General features: G+C 46.4%; 1 protein-coding gene across 2 annotated transcripts; it reads left to right on the top strand.

The window, feature by feature from the left end:
• The first annotated feature begins 95 nt into the window (after positions 1 to 95).
• LOC112546249 (tripartite motif-containing protein 54) lies at positions 96 to 8,319 on the top strand. 2 transcript variants are annotated; one of them, XM_025186021.2, is made up of 4 exons: positions 96 to 287; positions 1,682 to 1,840; positions 4,746 to 4,916; positions 7,542 to 8,315. In XM_025186021.2, the coding sequence occupies exons 1-4, from the start codon at positions 96 to 98 to the stop codon at positions 8,169 to 8,171; spliced, it is 1,152 nt and encodes a 383-aa protein (XP_025041806.2). In that variant the 3' UTR covers positions 8,172 to 8,315. The 2 variants fall into 2 exon arrangements, with proteins under 2 accessions (XP_025041806.2, XP_075795796.1); XM_075939681.1 differs by lacking the exon at positions 4,746 to 4,916 and having other exon boundaries at positions 7,542 to 8,319.
• Positions 8,320 to 23,030: the final 14,711 nt, after the last annotated feature.

Raw genomic sequence — 23,030 nt, 5'->3', positions numbered from 1 at the left:
TCACAGAGGTTTCAGAACATGTTGTTCTAGAACATGGATGGTGATTAGCTCCTGGAAGGAAGGGATCGCTGCAGCTGCTCTAGAAGACTTTCCTGATGAGGTGCAGCAATACCATGGAGGCTCTGGGAGAGGCACTTTCCTGCCCAGTATGCTTGGAGCTGTTCACCCCACCCGTGCTGGTCCTAACTTGTGCTCACAACTTCTGCAAGCAATGCCTGGAAAAGATCCTCCTCCGCCAGAACTGCAGTCATGTCAATGGACAGTTCTGCTGCCCTATGTGCAGGAAAGTAAGCAGAGATGATCATTTAACCTCCCCTGTAATCAGAGTTGTGAGTCCATAGTCTGCCCAGCTGAAGGGGCACATTGCCAACTTGCCATGAGCCCTAAGCTCCATTTCTGTAAAAGGAGCAGATGGTTGTGACTGCCCCTGACATCAGTTAAAATTGGTGCAGCCTGTACAGTCTGTGGGTCCCAGCACGCAATGGTCTGATCCAATCACAAGAACCCAGCAGGACAGTTCTTCAAATCCTTCAGCAAATGTTGTTGAAATTGTTGGCAAACAGTGTTTTAAAAGGGAAGACCGGGAACAAGGATCTGAAACAACACTCACTGTAAAATATCAGTTTTAGACTAAATATTTCCATGGATTTTAATCAAACAGCAAGTTTCCTTGACTTTTTTCCCAAGTATACCAGACTTGTGTTCCTGTCACATGGAAATGAAAGCCTTCCTTTGCATTCATTTAGAATGTAACAATCATTAATGCTCGGGTGGTTTTATAGACATTAGCAAGTTCATTGAAGCCACTTATGAGTCAGAATTTGCTACCGTTATTCACATGATGCTATCTGTGTGAGAAATGGTGACAAAGCCTGGGGCTAGGATTTTACATAGTTCTAACTGGCACAAAACTCCCTTTGACTTAAATGATGTTTTTGCAACTAAGAATGGAGGATTCTCTCCTGCAGCCCTTATTCATATGAACGCTCCCACTGATTTAAATGAGTAAGAGCTCCAGGATTGGAACCTCTGTCAAATCTTCAGGATTTAGCTCTGAATGAGGGATGTGAGTGCCTCTGCTTAAACACAAGGAGCTAAATTCTGTAGGTGAGAGCACTCGTACCGTTCTTTTAGGTTCTGAATGTGAGTTCTGCACACACTTATTCAATGAAGAATTTGTACCACTGATCCTCTTTAGACTAAGGCCAGGTCTATACTTACACAAACGTTCGAATTAAGATATGCAACTCCAGCTACATTTATTGCGTAGCTGGAATCAACAAACCTTAATTCAAACTTTGGTGCCATCTCCATCCACAGTGGGAGGTCGACAGGAGCAAATGCAACAATGAGAAGTACTGGGGTCTATGGGGGCGCCCTCAGCATTCAATTTATCGGGTCTTTACTAAACCCATTAAATTGAACACTGAAAGATTGATCATCGCAGCATCAATCCTCCACTTAGTATAGACATAGCCTTAGATTGATAAGGTATACATTGGAAGGAAATTGCTGTCTAGATCACATAGCAGCAGTACCGTATTTTAGTACTAGATCAAATTAGTATAAATCCCAACTGAAGAATGCTGATGCATGGTTTTTACATTACACAGCTATACCAGAGAAGCAAAGTGTCTCCTGCTTCTCTCCAATAGTATGTAACAGGTTTTCTCACCTTTAGGTCATATATTTGAGGGGCAGAGGAATAATTGGATTACCAAGAAATATTCTGGTTGAAAGTATATTGGAAAAATTTAAGGACGAACTTGAAAACATTCGTGCCCAGCAGCAAAACCAGCTATCTCAAATCTGTGAAGAACACGGGGAAAATATGAATTTGGTATATATTTACATATTTCTTATTTTTGCTTTATTTAGTTACTAGCACATTTAAGCATGGGTCCTTAAGGAGGGGCTCAGGACAGGGGACTGGGGGTGGCAGGGGGTGCAGGAGTCAGAGTTGGGGGTGAGGAGAGGCTCTGGGAAGGGGACTCTGTATGTGTTTAGTGAGGAGGATGGAGAGCTGAAGCCACCTCTCCTGAGATTCGTACCAAGGCTGCTTGCTCTTCTCCTTCCTCGCCCTGTCAGACGAGCTGTGCACTTTGCTCTTGATCCCTGTCCCCTGCATTCCCCAGCCAGAGTGAGGAATGCAGCAAACTGTGCACTTTCCCCTCACTCCCTTACAAAGGGAAGCAGCCAGCAATGTCCCTGTACAAATGTGGAGCAGGAGTTTCAGCACCCCACACCGTCTCTACAGGGGGCCTGTGGGGTGGGAGGCTCAGGGCTGGGGCACTCCTAGGTGTGAGGGGTACACCCCCAGCCAGCTGCTTTCACCTGTCTAGTGATTCTCTCTCTGGTTTTATGAGAAGCAATCCCATTCCTGGCACATCCCATTGTTCTGTCACAACCAAACCCTGACCTTCCTTTAAGGTATGGTAAGAGGAAGCTGCAGACTAAAGTTGTGGTCCTAGCTCTTACCCTTTGGGAGGAGTTCTTGAACAGATAGACACACAGACAAACTCTCTCAAATATGTAGTAGAAGAGGTGATTATTAACTAGTGCTCTACATTTTCCAAACACTGCACAAAGATTAAGTGATTCACTCATGAGGACTAGATTTTTGTCACCTGTAGTCACAATGAGTAGTGCTTTATTCCACAAGCAGTCATACTGGTTCCTGGGGGGCTACCCACAGAGGCCACAACTCAGCATGCTATATTAACGGGTGCCTAGCTAAAAGCACTGTGCCTAGCTAAAACCACTGAAGTCAATATCTCTGGATTTCTTAGTTTTTGTTCCTGTGTTCAGGCCACTAGATCTCTCACACTCTTTCTCAATGGCACAATAACAAGCAACAACTGTCACTCCTGCAACAACTTGCATGTTTAAAAGTCTCAGAGCCATGGTAGTTTGCAACTATAAAAAAACGAGTGATCTTGTAGCACCTTAGAGATTAGAAACTGCGGAACTGGCTTTCATATGCAAATTTGACATCTCTCAGGGACTGAACAAAGACATGAACTGGATGGGACATTACTTTCAACATCCAAATGACATCAAAAGCTAAGTATGGGACACTTAGGATTGTCTACACAGCAGGAGGCATACCTGGGTGGTCAACAAATGCCTTTGATGTCGACCGCGGAACGTCCAGACTACCGCGCTGAGCCGACAAGCAGCTGATCAGCTCAGTGCGGCAGCCATGTAAATTTAAATGAAGCAGCGATTATTTAAATCGCTGCTTCATTTTCCTATGCCTGGTAGTCTAATCTACATACCTCTGTCGCCAGAGGCATGTAGTCTAGACGTACCCTAAGGGAACATCTACAGAGCAGTGCTAAGGTTGAATTAAGCCACGTGACTTCAGCTACATCAATTGTGCAGTTTAAGTTGAAATAGATTATTTTGGCTTTTGGCGCTGTTCCACACAGCAGGAAGTTGAAGGAAGAACACTCTTCATTCGACTTCCCTTACTCCTCATGAAATGAGGGTTACCATGAATCGGAGTAAAAAGTTCTCCAGCTCAACATTATTTCAAAATAAAGACTTGCAGTGTAGACATGCACTGTGTTATTTCAAAATAACATCAGTTATTCCGAAATAACGCTGCTGTATAGACGTACCCTGAGGTGCTACAGGAATACTTTTTTTCCCCCCTGAAACAATATTAGAGCAAAGGGCATCAAAGCATTGCTAAATCATTTACCTCTAGAGACACTCAAGACTTTCTCCAAGAACTGGGCGACCCACTAAAAGTTACTGAAGTCTGAGGATTAGTAACTGAATGAATCCCCAAGAACGGAAAAAATGTTCGGAAGATGCCCACTGTCCATTTACATTCCAAAGAGTCTCACCTCCACTTTGAATCCTACCACTGGCTTCCTATTTTGCAGCATCTAGTTCAAGTTTCTTGCCCTCACACTGAGCTGATCAGCTGCTTGTCGGCTCAGCGCGGTAGTCTGGACGTTCCGCGGTCGACATCAAAGGCATTTGTTGACCACCCAGGTATGCCTCCTGCTGTGTAGACAAGCCCTTTATAAATCTGCTTCTCCCTGCTTGTCTGTTCTTCTCCCTTACCAAAGTCACTCCATCAGTGAATCCACTCTCATCCGTATGGTCAGCCTCTTCTTACATAGACAATTCTGCACCTTCCTCTAGGCAAGGAATACTCTTTGTGAACTAATCTGTTAATCACTGTTCTCTTCCCATCTGAAGACCTATTTCTGCTATGATGCATATAAGAAATCAACCAATTAATAAAAGCTTGATGGACAAATGAGAAGAGTTCTATAATTTTGTTTCCTGACAATGAATACAATCCCTAATTATAGGTGAGCACTACTGTGATTTAAATATTAATAAACATGGCACTTGTTAAATGCCTTGCAAACATAAAGTGCAGTGTAGTTTGTAGTAACATAGCTTGAGTAACAATTACCCCTCTTACAGCATCTGCTCTTAAGAACTCATGAGAAGTAGAGAGAAAATCTATTGTGTGTCACTCGGAGAAATTTAGATTAGTAAGGTCCCATTGGAGAACACCAATGGAAATGAAGATTGCTGTAGCATGAATTTCTCCCTTTTGAAGACAACCGTGTCAGCTTTACTCTGAACATTTATTTTTGTCAATTGCACCATTATTTATTTAGCAGACTGAGTCTACTGTTCTGGGTCAGTGTGCTACATAGCTGACAACGTATAAGTGTACGTGGCTGTATTAGAAAATGACTGTGTTCTTTTCTTAGATGTGTTTGACTGATGATGAACCAATTTGTGCAATCTGCAAGCTCTTTGGAAACCATGAGCATCACAGTGTTGCAAAAATGTCTGAAGCATACACAGCAAGAAAAATTACTTTTATTAAAGATATAGATTCGTTGCTTCAAAAATCTGAAAGCACAGTGCAAGTTAGGAAGGTACAGTATAAGTGACTCACTTTCAGTTTTATTAACAGAAGGTCATGATGACTCAATGTTTGATACAAGTTTAAGCAGATAGCCCTTAGGAAAGGTTTAAGTTATATAAAATGATGTGGTTTAGTGGTGGGAGTGTGAGATAAGGTTATAATCCTGACTCTTGACTCCTTCTGTGATGTTGCCAAATCACATAACCTCTTTGCCTTTAGTTCTGTTATAGGTAAAATAGAGTTAATAAAGCTTGTCTCAGAGTGGGATTAATTAGTTAATGCTTATCAAACACTTTGATGAAAAGTTCTAAGTATTACCATAAAACTCAGATTCATGAACAGTTGCACACCTGCAACCTTGTCTTCCAGAATTCCCTCTATAAATCAGAAACCCTTCCCTCGATTTAACTGTTACTCCTTGTGCAATGAGGAGTAACAGTTAAATCGAGAGAAGGGTTTCCAATCGAACTACCGCGTCTACACCCAGCAAGTTAAATCGGGCGACCAGCATTTTAAAATGGCGACTGGCCGTGAATATGCTAATGAAGTATGGGATATTTAAATCCCACGCTTCATTAGCAACTTCGGTATGCTTCATTTGCCTCCCTAGTTCGAACTAGGGGGCAAGTGTAGACATACCCTTAGGGATAAACTATAAGAGTTTTTACTAGAAGCTGGGGACTTACCAAGTGGAAAGGCAGAGGAAGAGAGAGACTGGGTATATTGTTTGACCACAGGATGATTATAAGCCACTGATGCAATGCAACAGTAAAAAAGGGGTTTTTTTTTGTAATCCTAGCATGCATTAGAAAAGATATTTCCAATAGAACTAGGGAAGCATTCTCACCATTGTACAAGGCACTGGTGAGCACTCATTTGAAATACTATCAGAGGGTTAGGCATAGTAGTCTGTAACTTTAAAAACAACAAGTAGTCCTGTGGCACCTTCATGACTAACAAAAATATATATGATAGCATGAGCTTTCGTGGGCAAAACCCACTTCTTCAGATGAGCTCATGATACTATATATATCTTCGTTAGTCTCTAAGTCCTGGTCTACCCTAAGACTTTATTTCAAAATAATGCCCCCAAGGTCAAATTTATAAGCGGAGCATCCACACTATTAAGTCCATTATTTTGAAATAACAAAATTCAAAATTTGTACTCCTGCTTCTTCCAGTTATTTCAAAATAATGGTAATGTGGATGCTCTGGTGCTGATATTTTGAAATAATTATTCCTCAGAGTAATTTGAACTAATTACTCCCCAGTATTTCCTGGGACTTTAAGTCCAAGGTAGCATAATTCATTAATGGATCCTGCCTTGGACTAATTTTGAGGCTTCTCTGTAGTGTGGACATGCTGGTTTGAATGTGTTAAATTGGGCATTAAGTCAAATTTAGTAATTTCCCAGTGTAGACATGGCCTAAGATGACATAGGACTACTCATTGTTTTTTAAATACTATGCAATACTTGTCTTAAGTGTTTAACAAAGATGAATTATGAATTTAAACTGTAATATGTGCAAAGAAAGGCTCGTAAGATCATCAGAAGAATGGAGAACTTCTCTTTATGAGAAGAAATGTCTGGAACTTGACTTATTTAAACTAACAAAATGAAGGCAGAGGGGAGGTATGATATGACCAATCTCTATAAATACATCACAGGGATAAGCACCAGGGATGGAGATGAATTATTTAAATTAAGGACAATTATTAATGGATATAAACAAGTTTAGGCTTGAAATTTGACAAAGATTTCTAATCATCAGCAGAGTAAAGTTCTGGAACAGGCTTCCAAAAGGAGTATTGGGAGCAAAAAGCCCAGCTTGTTTCGGGACAGGATATGTCTATACTGCAACACTATTTTGAAATAACTAGCACTATTCCGAAATAACTTAGTCTGCGTCTACACGGCAGGCAGTTATTTTGATATAGTGTCAAAATACTGTCAAGCTGGAGGACTTCTTCCTCCGACTCCTGTAACCTCAATTTTATGAGGGATAAGGGATGTTGGAGGAAGAATGCTCTATTTCAAAATAAGTGCTGTGTATATGTTCCTTATTTCAAAATAAGCTATTTCAAAATAAGATACACAATTGACATAGTTCAATCTGTGTAGCTTATTTCGAGTTAAGCTGTGCAGTGTAGACACACCCTGAGATTGATAAGTATCATTGTGTATGCTATTAGCAAATATATCTTATCGTCAGAGATGGGACTCTAGATCAGGAGGACTCTGAGGGTACGTCTACACTGCATCCCTAGTTCGAACTAGGGATGCAAATGGAGACAATCGAAGTAGTTAATGAAGCAGGGATTTAAATATTCCGCGCTCCACTAACATGATCTCGCTGGCGCGCTAGTTTGAATCACAGCTGATTCGAACCAGGAAGTGCGCGCCGGGACGCGTTAGTTCGGACTAAAGCCCTTAGTCCGAACTAATGTTACTCCTCAAAAAATGAGCATAAATAGGAGGCAACGTTAAAGCCACTTTAAAATGTAAGGCCTAAAATGTATATCTAGAGTCATAATTATTTTAGAAAGTTAAAATATCGTCTCATACTTTTAACTATTTTGCATATTACGTGTTGACATTACTAAGAAGCCTTGCATCAACTTTTATTTTAAACAGGAAACAGAAAAGTTGATCAGCGAACTCCTATCTAGCACTACAGACACCAAGATGATGATTGACACAGTTGGGCTCAGTTTACTGAAAGGGATAAGGTGCAGAATTGCAGAACTGAAGACAAAATTACACAAGGACTATTTGACAAAATTAGAAAAACTGCAGCTAGTAGAGAGTGAAACTGAAGCGCCCAGGCAGCTTTATCAGCAAATGAAAACTCTTTTGGAACAACATTCAAATTCAGTACAGTTTCTTCAGGAGGATAAAAAACTCAGGCGAAAGATGGAAAAACTTATACAAGGAAGGTCATTGTATCAGGATCCATCAAAATATAAAATTTCAGTGCGACGATATTTTGAAGAGTTGATCAGAGGAATCAACATCAAAGATTATATCTCTACTATGTCAGATGAAATGCTTGCAAGTACTAGTGACCTGTCGGAAGCATGCAGGCCAGAATGCCCTGCTTTTGCTTTTTCAGGCGACAGTCCTGATCAGTCCTTCTGCAAAAGAGTATTAGGTTTATTTGAGAAATCAGGTAGCACGGAGCAAGATCTCTTCACAAAAGCATCCTGCCCTGACTGTGGCAGTGCATCAGGCGCTAACAGTGATTCATCAGTCCTGAAAGATTAGTCAGAAATGTAAAATATTAAAACCCTGATATCTTGCAGTTTACTTGTTGGAATTTGCCAATCCTATATGCTGCCTATGTTTCCTACAAACCAAAAAATAAAATAGTTATAAATATAAGCAGGTTGAATTGTATCTGACATATACGCTGTTTGTCTTATTGCTTCATTATTATTTCACAGGGTAACATTGTTTGGAAGGCAGTGGTAGAAAAGAAGGTGGAATAAGGCCTGGCCTACACTACGGCTATGTCTAGACTGACCCCTCTTGCGCAAGAGAAGATGCAAATGAGGCAAAGCGATGAATATCACCACGCCTAGTTAACATACTTAATGAGCTGCCATTTTTGCGCAAGGGGTTTTTGTGCAAAAAGGAGCCATCTACACAGCTCCTTTTTGCGCAAACCCTCACTCTTGCACAAGAGCCAGGCTTTTTTTCAGGAAGAACAGCTCTTGTGCAAGAATGGGGGTTTGCGCAAAAAGGAGCTGTGTAGACGGCTCCTTTTTGCGCAAAAGCCCCTTGTACAAAAATGGCAGCTTATTAAGTATGCAAATGAGGTGCTGCAATATTCACCACTTTGACTCATTTGCATATTCTCTTGCTCAAGAGGGGGCAATCTAGACGTAGCCTAGGAGTTTAGGCTGAATTTAGCTGCATAAGGTCGATTTTCTAAACAATGAGTCCACACTACCAACCCCGTTTCATCAACATTAAGGGCCACTCAAATCAATTTTGGTACTTCTGCTTTTCACAAGGTGCAACACTAAATTTGACCTTGCATAGTTGACTTTATGGTAGTATAGACCCAGCATTGTGCAAGCCAACGTTCTTGGCCTCCAGGAGACTTTCCATGGTGCTCTACTCTGACTGCTGTGGTCAAGGCTTGTGACTCGACAGCTATTCAAGTGAACAGGAAAAGCCCTGGGAAACTCTGAATTTCATTTCCTTTGTGGACAGCATGGTGAGCACACCTCAGAGCAGGCAACACACCTGAGCAGCACACCTGACCATGAATTCCATGAGTTCACGTTCCATGGGCACAGAACAGCACCAGCATGGAGATCTTGGACCTCATTGGTGACCTGGGAGAAGAATCCATTCTTATGGAGCTCCAAACCACAGTAAACAAAATGCAGATATATATGCGAAGATCACAAAGTCCATGGTGCAGGAAGGATGCCTCAGGGACACTCAGCAGTGCTGTGTGAAAATAAAGCAGCTGAGGCAGTCTTGCCATAAGACAAAGCAAATGGATGATCTGCCGCTTCTATGAGCAACTGCATTTGATCCTACGGGGGGACTCAACTAGCTTCCCAAGCCAGATCATGGAATCCTTCAAAGACATTCAGGGCAGCAGGGTGGAGGAGGAGGAGAATGGTCAGCAGGTTAACAGGGCAACTGATGGCATCAATAGCCAGTGCTTTGATGCACAATGGGATCCATGAAGGAGTCCATGTTCATGCTGCTGTGGCATCTGTGTGGATAACAACCAGGGTGAAAAGACAGTTTCCTTTTGATCTCAAGCAAGGCTGGGGGAGAGAGTACATGAGTGCTGTATGGAACGCTTGATGACATGAACCCAGAACCACCCGCTGCACAGTTTTGGCACCAGCATGCACTGGGAGCATAGCCCAGAAGGCAAAGCAGGGCAGGCGCAGTGGGATAGCTACCCACAGGGCATCACTCTCAAAGCTGACAGCATTCTCCCTCTTGGGGACTCTGCGTTGAATTCTTGTGCACAGTAGGGACATGGACCTTTGACTTAACGAAACTGGGTGGTAAGAAATCAATCTTAACAAATTCAACCTTATCTCACGGTGTAGACATGGCCTCAGTTATAAGGAGAGTAATTTAGAAAAATGAAACAGAAGAAACAGATTCTGTGCAGCAAACTATAGTGTGTATTACATCTCACTGACGCCGAGAAGCACTGAGCACCCACCACTCAACCTGCAACTAATGGGAACTCCAGATGTTCCGTATGATTGAACTGTAGCAGCACTTTGGATGCAGAGGGAGCACATGTCTCTCTCAATGTTATATGCAAGCACTGTGGGGACTGTGATCTGGGGCAGTGTGCAGAGGATTTGGGTGGTGACCTAGGGCAGAGGGGTGTGATGACCTGGGGCAGGGAGTTAAGAAGTGGGAGCAGCTGGGCTGCAAGAGGCAGGCTCTGGCCAGGAGTCATTTACCCTAAGTAGCTCCCACCCAGCAGTCCACCAGAGTCCCTGAGGCAGGATCCCTATGGCAGCAGCCCCAGCCACATGGGTTCCCTCCATGTGCTGCTCAGAACTGTGTGTCCCTGGGGGACAAGAGACTTTCTGTGAACTCCCCTGCACCCAGGCCAATCAGGTCCTGGGGGTGGGGGAGCACACAAAGCCTCAGGCCTCCTGCCAGGGTCACGCAGTGCCTAGATGGAGCCGCCAGCTGTTTTGAACACCTGGTGGCTGCCTCTATGTGCTGGGTGCCCCTGGTGGTGGGGCGGAAAGAGGAGGAGATTTTGTGTGCTCCCCTGCCCAGGCTAATCATCGCAGCTAGGGGCAGGGGAGTGTGCAAATTGGGGGTGGGGCGAGAGAGTTTACATCCTCCCCTGCCCCTAGCTGCGTTGATTGGCCTGGGGGCAGAGGAGCGCTCAAAATCTCCGCCCCCACCCCCGCCCTGCTGCTAGGGGCGCACAATGTGTAGAGAGAACCGCCAGCCAATTTGAACATCTCACAGCTCCATCTATGCGCAGCACGCCTTTGGTGGCAGGGGGGAGTGGGAGGAGACATCTCACTTTATCCTGCCCCAAGCCAATCGGGCCCTGGGGGTGGAGGAGTGTGTGTCTCGCCCCTGCCATAGCAGACTAGGCATCAAATGGCTTGGTGGGCTGGATCTGAGCACCCCTGCCTTCAGGGCATGTCACTTTTGTAATACTAGTAGGAAAAAAAGTACACGGACAAAAGCCAACAGAATCTGGCAATCCTGTGTGTGGGCCTCACATCGAACCCCAATGGGCCACATGGTGCCCACCACAAGTCCACAATGTGTATTTCTTTCACCCTTTTCCTCTGCTGAGGCACACACGAGCCACAAGTATATTATTTTGAACGTGTGCTTTTAAATGTTGTTTGCTGAGTACAATGTCCACTCTCCCCTTTTTTCCCTGTACATTATTTAATTAAGCAGAATACAGGAATTTTTGTTTCCAAGGTAATGCCTGCTTGTTGTGTGCTTGGGTTTTCTGTGAGCAAAACATTATTGAGCATCTTAGATGGGATTTCTATTTGCTGATGCATTTTATACCCAGACATCTTTTATCAGAGAGATAATTTGTTAAGAACCCCTCTGCTTCTGACACTTTGGGACTTTATTATCTGTGCCACAGATTTCAAGAGTTGTAGACAGTCATGCTGTGAATACCTGTTGATATTTACTAACAACAGCATAGAATTGTAACAAGTGAAGAATATGCTTAAACAACACTATTTGGTGTGTGCAGACACTGGAGGAATCAGAGCATTGATGGTAATATAGAAAGGCTTCCCCGTAAGGTGCCATTTCAAATCAGGCCCATAACAGGTAGTGTCCGAGGCCCCAATCCTGCAAGCTGATCTGTATGGTCAGATTGTTGTGTCCACAAGCAACCCATGTATAGAGCAGCTTGCAGGATCTGGGTCCAAACGTTGTCACCCTCTTACAACTCTGTGTCAAATGAGTGGACGGCCATAAGGGTGAGAGTGGAATGAACTATTTTGCATAACATTGTCTCAAAGTTATTACCACTTGGTTTCCCAACTGCTGCAGCAGATTATTTCAAGTTCAGACACACTATCACCTTTTTTCTTCAATCGCTATCTTGTTGAGTATCACCAATGACAACAGAGCCATTTTCCAAGTCACCAATTTACATCTTCTCCATATTACTTAGTTTGCGATGCTCTCCCTCCCTCCTCTCCTAGGCTGTGTCTAAACTACATCCCTTTTCTCGAAAAAGGGATGTAAATTAGACACTTGGAAATTGCAAATGAAGCAGGGATTTAAATTTCCCGTGCTTCATTTGCATAATGGCAGCCATGGGTTTTTTTTTTCAAAAAGGGGCTTTTCAAAAGAAAAATGGCTGTTTAGACAGGGATTGATTGGAAAATAAAACCCTTTTTGAAAGATCCTGTACTCCTGAAACAATGAGTTTCCCTGCTTCATTTGCAATTTCCAAGTGTCTAATCTTTTTCGAGATGTAAGATACCATTCTTCCTCCTTTTTGATATTTTGACCAAATCTCTGAGTTTTGTATCACCTACAAGTCCTGTAGGTCATTGCTATATAGCAGATGTAGGGAACCTTTTTTGGAATGGGGGCTGCTGAAACACAGAACAATCAGTTGGGGTCCACACCCAAGAGAGAAGCAAAAAAACCTCCCAAATCCATCTTTGATGTATCCCCCGACTGAAGAGGAGAAAGACACACCTCACATTCCCCTCACATACCAGAGCCTTGGGGGATCCAGGCTATCAGAGTTTATGTGCTCCAGCACGGGCTCCCCAATTCTTGGGGGGAAGCTCTGGGCCTCGGAGGCTGGATCCAGGTAAGCCAGGGCCCGCATCCTGTCTCTGGGCCTTAGCTTCCCCACCCCTTCTGTATAGAATGAACAAGATTAGGACTAACATGGTAACACAATTCCTGTGGGCCTTTCATCGGTCACTTTTTTTCTTACACCAGGACTGGAATGCTGAATACTCTTTCTTCCTAATGGAAATTGTATTAAATAGGTGATCAGAACATCAGAGCCGCTTTCTCCTGCTCTCTGCCTGTGGTTATTAGGCCATTTTTAATAATAATTTAATCATAATTTCTAATCTTGCGCATTCTTTAATAGTATTGTGTAAGTAGACCATCAGATCCTCAGGAGCTATAAATTGATGTAACTCCACAGCAATTAATGACTATGTGCCAACTTATATCAGAGATGATCAGACCTAAGTTTTCTTCATCATCCCTGTAAATTCACTGACTTTCCATAACAATAGGTTTATATATCTGTTCTAATTCTCTCGGTACACAGGCTAATTTTAGTGTAGTAAACCTTTTCCATATCTCCCTATTTAACAGAAGGAATTTTTTGTAGGTACCCACCCCATAAAGAAAGGGAGGTGGTCAAAAAGACCCTCGCAACTGTTGGCAACCTCTCTGTGGACTGTGGCCTCCAGGTTGAGAATATTATGAAGTCTTTCCTAGTATGTAACACTTAAACTGTTTTCTTGGTCCCTCCATCAATTCCCTTTTAAAAAGTTTGGTGCTATATAGTAAACTTCTCTTCAAATCAAAATTAAATTCAGCTGTCTGTCCCTTATTTAAAAACAAATAGAAAAGAACTTCAGCCATCCAGAAATCGATAAAAAATTATTCACTAAGGGAAAAAAGCAAACACTTCAGAAGAAGGGGAGCTTATGACTGAATGAAATGCAGATCAGTTCTGTTCCCTAAGACAAGAGTAATTAAACTTTCTAATTATGGCATAGTGAGCAATTGTCATGGAGAAAGCCGTGTCCTTCAGTGAGAGTGGCAGCCTCAGTAGAATACAGTCACTGAATACATATTTCCTACTTTGGAAATAAATGCTTCGTCTATGGAACACATTCATTTCTGAGGAATGCCATACATCCGCTTCATCATTCATCTAGCAGGAGGAGACCTTTTTCCATTAAAGCAATCTGCTCCACTGACATCAGCACGACACATTACATATCCCACCGTGCCCTCCAGAAATATCCACAATATGGCATTGGACTGCGTGACACATTCGCTGTCAGAAGAAATTTGGTTAGGAACCCCCCGAGGGAGATATGTCACTTGTAATTGAACTCTTGCTCACTGTGACTCATGCAAAATAATATAAAATGTAAGAACTATTTTCCTTCGATGAGTCAGTTCTCATTTCCAAGCCAGTAATAAGTGGTTGTAGGCCAGGGGAAGGTCCATGGCTCGAGGAGTGAGGATAGCAGTTCTGAGGGATTGTGTGTCACCGTTGGTAAGTCTCTATACTGGGTACTCACACTCCATCTTGTGACCAAAGGCAGAACTGCAGGGTCTGTCAGACAGCAGAGCCTTCAGCCAGCCCATATAGAAGTTTCGGGCATTGCAGCAAAACCACAGCCTCTGTATGCAGGGCAAAACATATCAAATTACAACCAAGTGTAAAGACAAAAAATGGTAATTTGGCAACAGGCAGTCTGTTCGGGATACAACTTTGCCTGTTGTGAGAGAGACTGAATTTTAGCTTGGCTTGGCTTTCAGCGCTAGTAGAGAGGCATCAGAGCTCAACTTGCGCCATTTTCAAGATGGTGGCCTCATGCTGGGAAGTATCATGTCTAAGAAACACCATGTATTCACCCCTAATGTAAGGCAAACTGAAAGGCTCACTCAGTAGGACAGACATTGGAATGCAAGTTATCTCATCCCTAAGTGGCATGATGGACAATCACCTGCAACTGCTCACAAAGACAGCAGTGAGAGATACTCAGCTTCATGGATTCATCATTTTTAACTGCTTCCCTCAGCTGGGAGGTAACCTTAAAGATTCCCCTACATATTGGCTATTAGCGAAGATGGAAACCCATGCTCCTGGTGGATCTAAATCTCTGACTGTCAGAACCTGGGAGAGGATGACTGGGGATGGATCACAAACTGCTCTGTTCATTCTCCTGAAGCATCTGGCACTGACCACTGTTGGAGGACAAAATACTGGACTAGATGGACCATTGGTTGGACCCCATGTAGCCATTCTTATGGTCTTCTTCTTTCTTATATGGAACAAAGGGATGCCCCAGGTTCCCTGTTTGCAAGGGATCACCAGGCCAAATTTGAGTGGGTAGCTTTGCAACCTGACACAAAGGGTTGCAGCACCGTTCAGATTTGGTGCCCATCAACAACACTGCAGGGAGAAACTCACCTCAGCTGGGGCCAGATCCCAATGTTACTGCCTCTGGAATTATTGTACTGGGCCCTAGACAACCCATCAGACTGAGAGCCTTAGAGAAGGAGTAAAGTTGTGGATACCAATTACACTGACATTGGGGCTGAAGCTCAGTGAGAGGCAGGAATGGGAACAGCCCTCCAGGTGCATACAGAGCAATGCCTTCCTATCCCCATGGGGTGGATAGAATCATAGAATACTAGAAATGGAAGGGACCTTGAGAGATCATCGAGTCCAGTCCCCTGCCCTCACGGCAGGACTAAGCACTGTCTCGACCATCCCTGACAGAAGTCTATCCAACCTGCTCTTAAATATCTCCAGTGATGGAGATTCCACAACCTCCCTAGGCAATTTATTCCAGTGTTTAACCATCCTGACAGTTAGGAAGTTTTTCCTAATGTCCAACCTATGTAGGAGTAGAATTTATATTTGTATTTCAGGTTTGATGTTTAGTAATGTAGTAATATATCATTAAATATGAATTTCTTTGTTTTAAGGTTTAATAAGTAAGAGGCAGGATCTTGTATGGTGTCTATGCTACTGAGATTAGAAGAATGTCGAGGGCCCGAACTGTTTTGATTATAAGATTTAGTGAGGTTTAATTTACAATGTGTTTTGCTTTTCCCCAATATAAAACACTGCTGTTTGCATACCTTTGAAGGTCTCTGTGAAAGGCTGTTTGTGTGAATGGGAGATGTATGTGCCAGGAAGAGAGAAGGTGTGAAGGCCGTCGTGAAAGCCAGATGGTCAAGAGAGAAGGGGGAGAATGCGGGGTGAAGACAGACACATCGGTGTCAGAAAATCATCAGTGCGCATCCATGATTAAGGAAAAGGCAGATTGACGGCTCTAAAGGTGAAGGCTGGCACCCCTAAAAGACAACTGATTCACCATCCAGGACAGCATGAACCTATCAGAGGTGTTTTGGAATATTAACATCAAAAGATAACAAACCGGTCACAGACTGACACAGCAGAATCCATAGACTTCAGCTGTGAAAGAGGATTATAAAAGCAGGGTGCTTTGCCATAGAACTTTGGGTTCGTCTTGCCACCAACTCCAGGAGCAACCGACAAAGCCTGGCTCTCCTCTGCGATCAATCTGGCTGGCCACTAGATTGATTCATACTCTGGACTGGTAACTAAAACATTGACTCTGTGTGTGGGTGTGGGTGTGTGGGTGACTGAAAAGTATATGCTACTGTTGTATTCTCAATAAATGTGGCGTGTTGCCTTATCCCACTGAAAAATATCCCATGTGCTTCTTTTAAGCATAACACTCTGGTATCCCAGAAAAGCTCTGCAGTCTGGACATAGCCATAGAATGGAGTTGTTGTGGATCAAGGATGTGGCCCTAACTAGCGCTGGACACTACATGGATGTACATGCATAAGTGCACATACATTTTCTAGGCACTGGGTAGGTACGCCAGAGCGGTTATAGAGTTCAGTCTGGCTCCAATGAATTCGATGGCTTGCGTGGGGACCAGAGAAGATTTTGGGAGATTGATGATTAGTCCAAGAGTCTCGAAAATACCTCTTGTAACGGTAACTGCGGTCTCGGTCTTTTGTATGGAAGGGCCCGTGAGGAGGCAGTCGTCAAGATAGGGAAAGATGGTAATGGCGGCCCGACGAAGGTACGCAGCTACGACTGCCAGGGTCTCTGAGAACACTCTTGGGGCTGTGGAGAGGCCGAAGGGGAGCACCGCATATTGGTAATGATCATTGCCTACAGTAAAGCGTAGAAATCTCCTGTGAGCTGGATGGACGGCAATATGGAAATATGCATCCCGGAGGTCGAGGGACGCGAACCAATCCCCTTTGTGTAGTGCTGGGATGATGGAGCCCAAAGCACCCATTTTGAATTTTTGTTTTCGCAGGTGGCGGTTGAGGCCGCGAAGATCCAGGATCGGTCTCCATCCGCCGGACTTCTTCTCGGTGAGGAAGTACCAGGAATAGAAACCTCTGCCTCGGAACTCGGAAGGAACTTCTTCTACTGCCCCAATGCTAAGTAGGTGCATGACCTCCTGACGCAACAGAAGATCATGAGAGGGGTCCCTGAAAAGGGACGGGGATGGGGGGTTGGAGGGAGGTAGAGTGGAGAAGGGAATGGCGAGTCAAGAGGTTACGATCTCCCTGACCCAACGGTCCGTGGTGATGGCGAACCAGTGGTGGTAATAAGGATTCAGGCGGCGGTGGAAAAGCTTGGTTACTCGTAACGAAGGCTCCAGTAGGGGGATGGTGCGCAGACCCTTGACAAGGGCATCAAACTTGCTGCCGAGGTTGTTGGTGACTCTGCTGCTTATTAGGTTGCTGGCGGCGACGTTGGGGGCGCTGCCTTTGTTTCTGTTGATCGTAGGGCCTGAAGCGTTGGGTGGAATAAGAGGAAGAAGGCTTTTGTGTGTTATACGGCCATGCCCTCCTGCGCCTGAAAGGCGGAGTGTACATCCTGAGGGTTCTCAGAGTAGTTCGGGAGTCTTTTCCAGAATGGAACACTTGGTCAGTGTTCTGGGCAAACAGGGAAGCTCGATCAAATGGAAGGTCCTCCACCTTGGGTTGTAGATCTTTTGGTACTGAAGCAAGGTGGAGCCAAGAGGCACGTCGCATGACGACCGATGTCGCCGTAGTGCGGGAAGCCGAGTCAGCAATATCCAGTGATATCTAGAGTGCATTACGGGCTGCTGTATAACCCTCCTGCACAATAGATTTCAGTATGTCCCGTTTGGAGTCTGGTAGGTGTTGTATTAAAGGCACTAACTTCGAGTAATTATCGAAGTCATGGTTGGCGAGCTGGGCGGAGTAGTTGGCCATCCTCAATGTGGCTGTGGCTGACGAATATACCTTCCTCCCAAGCAAATCCAGACGCTTGGATTCTTTGTCCGTGGCAGAGTTTCTTGATTGTGCGGACTTCGCCCTTTGCTGAGCTGCGTCGACGACGATGGAATTTGGAGTGGGGTGCGTAAAAAGAAATTCTGTGTCTTTGGAGTCAATAAAGTACTTCCTGTCTGTGCATTTCTTGGTAGGAGGCACAGATGCTGGGGCCTGCCAGATGTCGTTAGCTATCTCAAGGATCGCGGCATCGAAGGGGAGAGCGAGTTTCGGCTTATTGGAATGTTGTAGGTTTCTGAGAAGGGCATGTTGCTTCTGAGGTGCCTCGGAGGTACTTAGATTTTGAGAATATGCTACCTGTTTTAAAAGTTCATGGAATTGCTAGTAATCATCCACGAGCGAGGGTTCATCATTAAAAACTGCGTCATCTGGGGAAGAGGAAGAAACATCTGTTGGAGAAGCTGTGGGTTGTTGCTCTGCGATGGGTGACTGAGTGATGTCGCCGTGCGGGACCGAAGCTGGTAAGTCATCCCCAGTAGGTGTTGGAGGACGTTGAGCCAGCGGGATAGAGTCCTGGGTCGTTGGTTGTGGCGAGTACAATTGATGTCGCTCTGGAGATGAGGTTGGTGAGTGTCTTGTGAAAGAACGTGAACAATCATGATGGGGTGAGGTGTACCCACGATAATGAGAGTCGTGGTGCGAATATTGCGGTGAGTAAGAAGCAGCGCTCCTCTGACGATAGTAACGGGAGCAAGGAGGAGATCTTGGGGATCGTGAGCGATGCGAATGTTGACATGGGGATCTCGAGTAGTATGCTCGGTGGTAACGTGGTGGTGTAATAGAGCGTCTTGGGAATCTGTAATAACAGTGTGTGGAAGAATAACCATAATGGTGGTCTCGTCATCTTTGGCAGGGTGAGAGCGATGGCTCGGGGGAAAACGCTGCCTGTCGGGACTGGGGGAAGGTGTACAGGGGTGGTGCGTTTTCCTTTGCGCCTTAGTGGGTACTCCCGTGGATGGGGGAGCCACGGGAATCGAGACGACCGAGGCAGTCAGAAGCCTCCTCCAGGCGGTGTGGAGATGGTGGTGCCGTTTCGTCTCCTGAGCTGTGGTGTCGCGGGGCCACAGGAGCCGGCGCCAAAATAACTGACGGTGCAGGCCAGGTACAATGTGTGCTCCGTGCGGGCCGTTGCAGACGTGCCCTGTATGTGAGGCGAAGCTGCGTCCTCAGGTCTTGAAGGAGGTTGGGTTGCTGTGGGTGCCGAGTCCTTTCTTGGAGCTGGCTCCTTAGACACCGGTGCTGGCTCCTTAGACTTCGGTGCCGGGTCGGCTCTCGGTGCCGGGTCCAGCCTGGAAGTGTGCTGAGGTGCCGCATGGGGCAACGGTGCCGGGTGTCTCAGTGCTGAAGACCGCACCGTATCTGGTTGCGGTGCCGCGGATGACGGTGCCGATTTTGGACGCCCTTGCGGGGACGAGCGCACTGAAAGCATGGGACTGGGTGCCAAGGTACTACGGGCTTTGGCTGACTTGTCTGCTACCCGTTTGGGAGGGAAGCCCGATGAGTCCCGCACCACTCCTTCAGCCTGTTCTTCTAATGACGGGGGCTGAAGCGCCTTATTGAAGAGTAACATCTTCAGGCGCATTTCTCTGTCCCGTCTCGCCCGAGCGGTCAACTTCGAACAGTGACCACATTTCTAGGGGATGTGGCCCTCTCCCAGGCAGCGAATACAGCGGGAGTGGCCATCTGAGGCCGGCATGGCGTCGGCGCACGAAGCGCATTTCTTAAAGCCGGGGGAGCCGGGCATGTTTAGTGCGGCGGTCCCCGAGGGAAAAGAACAACTTGAGGGGCTGGTCGGAGCGGCCCTCAGGGGTTATAATGGCAAGAGAAAACAATAATTTTTTTTTTAAACTATGAACTAACTAACTAAGATAACAACTAACTAACTATGAGGGAAGGGGCTAACCGGGAAGGAACAAATGAATTAACAATACGATTTCTCCTCAGAAGGGAGCGTGTTCCAAGTCCGTCTGCGGCCGTGGACGGTTAGGAGGAACTGGCGCGTCGGACCGCGCAACGCAGAAAAGGCGCGAACGCCGCAGAACACACTGCGCATGTGCGGTCCTCCGGAGGGGGCTACTGCTGGCGAAAACTTTCCAGATTTCGGCACCGGGACGAGCCCGACACCTGTAGTGGCGCACCCACGGGGACATCACTCGAAGAAGATCTATGGTACGTCATATCTTCAGTACTGTGTACGGATGTGGTCTCCTCACCTCAAAAAAGATATTTTGGCCTTGGAAAAGGTTCAGAAAAGGGCAACTACAATGATCAGGGGTTTGGAACAGGTCCCATATGAAGAGAGGCTAAAGAGACTGGGACTTTTCAGCTTAGAAAAGAGAAGACTGAGGGGAGATATGATAGAGGTCTATAAAATCATGAGTGGTGTGGAGAGGGTGAATAAAGAAAAGTTCTTAATTAGTTCCCATAATAGAAGGACTAGAGGACACCAAATAAAAGTAATGGGCAGCAGGTTTAAAACTAATAAGCGAAAGTTCTTCTTCACACAACGCATAGTCAACCTGTGGAACTCCTTGCCACAGGAGGCTGTGAAGGCTAGAACTATAACAGAGTTTAAAGAGAAGTTAGATAAATTCATGGAGGTTGGGTCCATGGAGTGCTATTAGCCAGTGGGTAGGAATGGTGTCTCTGGCCTCTGTTTGTGGAAGGCTGGGGATGGATGGCACGAGACAAATTTCTTGGTCGTTGTCTTTGGTCCATTCCCTACGGGGTACCTGGTGCTGGCCGCTGTCGGCAGACAGGCTACTGGGCTAGATGGACCTTTGGTCTGACCCAGTACGGCCGTTCTTATGTTCTAAGCTCAGGGCTCTGGGTCAGGGGTCTCACTGGACCAACTTGATTTTCATGCAAACGTGCTCCTGGGTTCGCATGTGGCCTTTGGTGGCCAGGCTGGCAGCTATCCTGCCCTAGACGGCTGCATTCCTGTGCCTAGTGCAGAGGTCGTGGACATTGGAGGCCTCCCCCCAAACCTCGATGAGGTCCATGATCTCCGCACTAGACCAGGCAGGCGCCCGCCTCTTGCGACTGCGGGCAGGCTCCTGGGAGCTGCCAGCCTGGTCCCGGGAAGAGGTGGAGGGCTGGGTGGCAGCGGGAGGCTGGCTCGTGCTGTGCCAGGTGCAGGGTCTGCTGGCTGGGTGCTGGCAGGCTTGCAACTGGCACAAGCACTGTAGCCAGACTGTGGCCCTTTAAGGGCTCTGGGACCAGGAGGGGGGCAGACAAGTTTCCCTGGTTGTGCCCAGAGTGGCCACCAGGGCAACCTGGGAAGGGCTGGCCTCCAACTAGTTCGAATTACGTGGCTACACAGACCTTAATTTGAACTACTTAATTCGAACTTGGCGTTACTCCTCGTAGAATGAGGTTTCCCTAGTTCGAATTAAGTGCTCTGCTAGTTCGAATTAAATTCGAACTAGCGGTTTGTATGTGTAGCCCCTAGTAAAGTTAATTCGAACTAACGACTGTTAGGGATAATTACTCCAGACATGACAGGCTAGACATTTGAGAACTCACTATTCAAAGAATGAAATGTAAGCATAAGAGAAATGAAAGTGATGAAATGCACAGACCAGTCAAAACCCAAAACTGACCCACTTTGCAAGCAGTAAAAGAAGTAACAAGAACCCCCCACGCATGTGTTGGGTTGGGAAATGAGAGGGAAGGGCAGTGTGTGTATCTGAGAGTGACAGAGATTTGCATTGCCAAGCTCCCGCCATCCCCTTCTCTCGGTGTGGAGATCCGTACAGACATCAGCGCCCCCTCTTCTCCCTCCCACACCCTGCACAGCAAGCAGGAGGCTCCTGGGGGGCAGCTCCAAGGCAGAGGGCAGGAGCAGCGTGACAGTGGGTGAAGGGGCAAGTGAAATGCCCGTGCTTCATAGGTTCCTGGTCAAACCAGTCTGGATCACCTGTCAGAGTCTCCCAAGCTGGACCCCAGGCTGGTCCTGTCTTTAAGCATTTTCTCCATCTGCGGAGTGTTTGTGAGAGCCACAGCAGCAGCCCGATTCCTACTGCAGGGTCTGTCCTCTGGCTCAGGCCTTGTGTGACTGAGAGGAAGGTGAGTGAACCGAGAGGGACAGACTTAGCCCAGAGTGAGTGTCGTGTGGGGAGGGAAGGAAGGGCAAGCCGGGGTCGGGTGCGGCTGCACCGTGCACCACGCTCAGGGCAGCAAATATTGGCTTTGTGCTCTCCATGATTCCCAGCCCATGTGTAAGCGTCCACATGGCTTTGTACATCTGTTGGCAATGGCTGGGTCACACAGCCGTGCCGGCATGGGCGTCGGGTATCACAGGCAGGAGAAGGCACGGCCTTCCCAAACTGCCAGCCTGGACTGCTCAGACTCCGCCCCAGTACACCGAGTATAGTTGTACTGGGGCGGAGTGTTGCTGCCTGCCCCAGGCTCCGGCACCGGGAAGGCTGGAGCCACGCGCCACCCCACCTCCCCGTGATGCTGGGGGAGTGGCTGGCTTGGCTCCTGTGGGGGTGGGGCCTGGGCAGAAGGAGTGGGGCTGATTGTGGGCTGGGTGCTTGTGTCCCCCAGTCGAACCTTCACCCACCGCCCATGCCTGCGGGCATGTTCTTCGTACACCACACAGGCCTTCTGCCCCAGCTCGGCCTGCATCCCACTGCTCAATGACAAGGCTGGGAAGGGACGAGGGCTCTTACCCTCGCAGGGGCGTGGGACCGGGTCGTGAGTGCTTGCTGACCTGAATCTGCCTGATTTGGGTGTGGCTGGAAGGAGGACTTGGCCCCAACCTGAATCAAAGCCTGGTCCTCTCCTGCAGTGTAGACATGCCCTAAGAGGCAGCCGCAGGTTCCCTGGCAGAGGGGTGACACGGAGGTCAGGCCCTTGGCCATATGACAGTTCAGCTGTAGGAAGGGCTGGCAGTGGCTGCTCTGATACCTACATCGGGTGCCACGCTCTTTGATCTACACGGTGTGAGAGGAGCAGCAGGTTTCCCTGAACGTTCTGGGTCAGACCCAATCCCACCCACATGCCAGTTACCTCCCAGGT

Source organism: Pelodiscus sinensis, chromosome 11 (genome assembly GCF_049634645.1).
Source record: "Pelodiscus sinensis isolate JC-2024 chromosome 11, ASM4963464v1, whole genome shotgun sequence".
In the NCBI taxonomy this organism is placed as follows: Eukaryota; Metazoa; Chordata; order Testudines; family Trionychidae; genus Pelodiscus; species Pelodiscus sinensis.
This window is presented reverse-complemented; position numbering and strand designations above follow the sequence as displayed.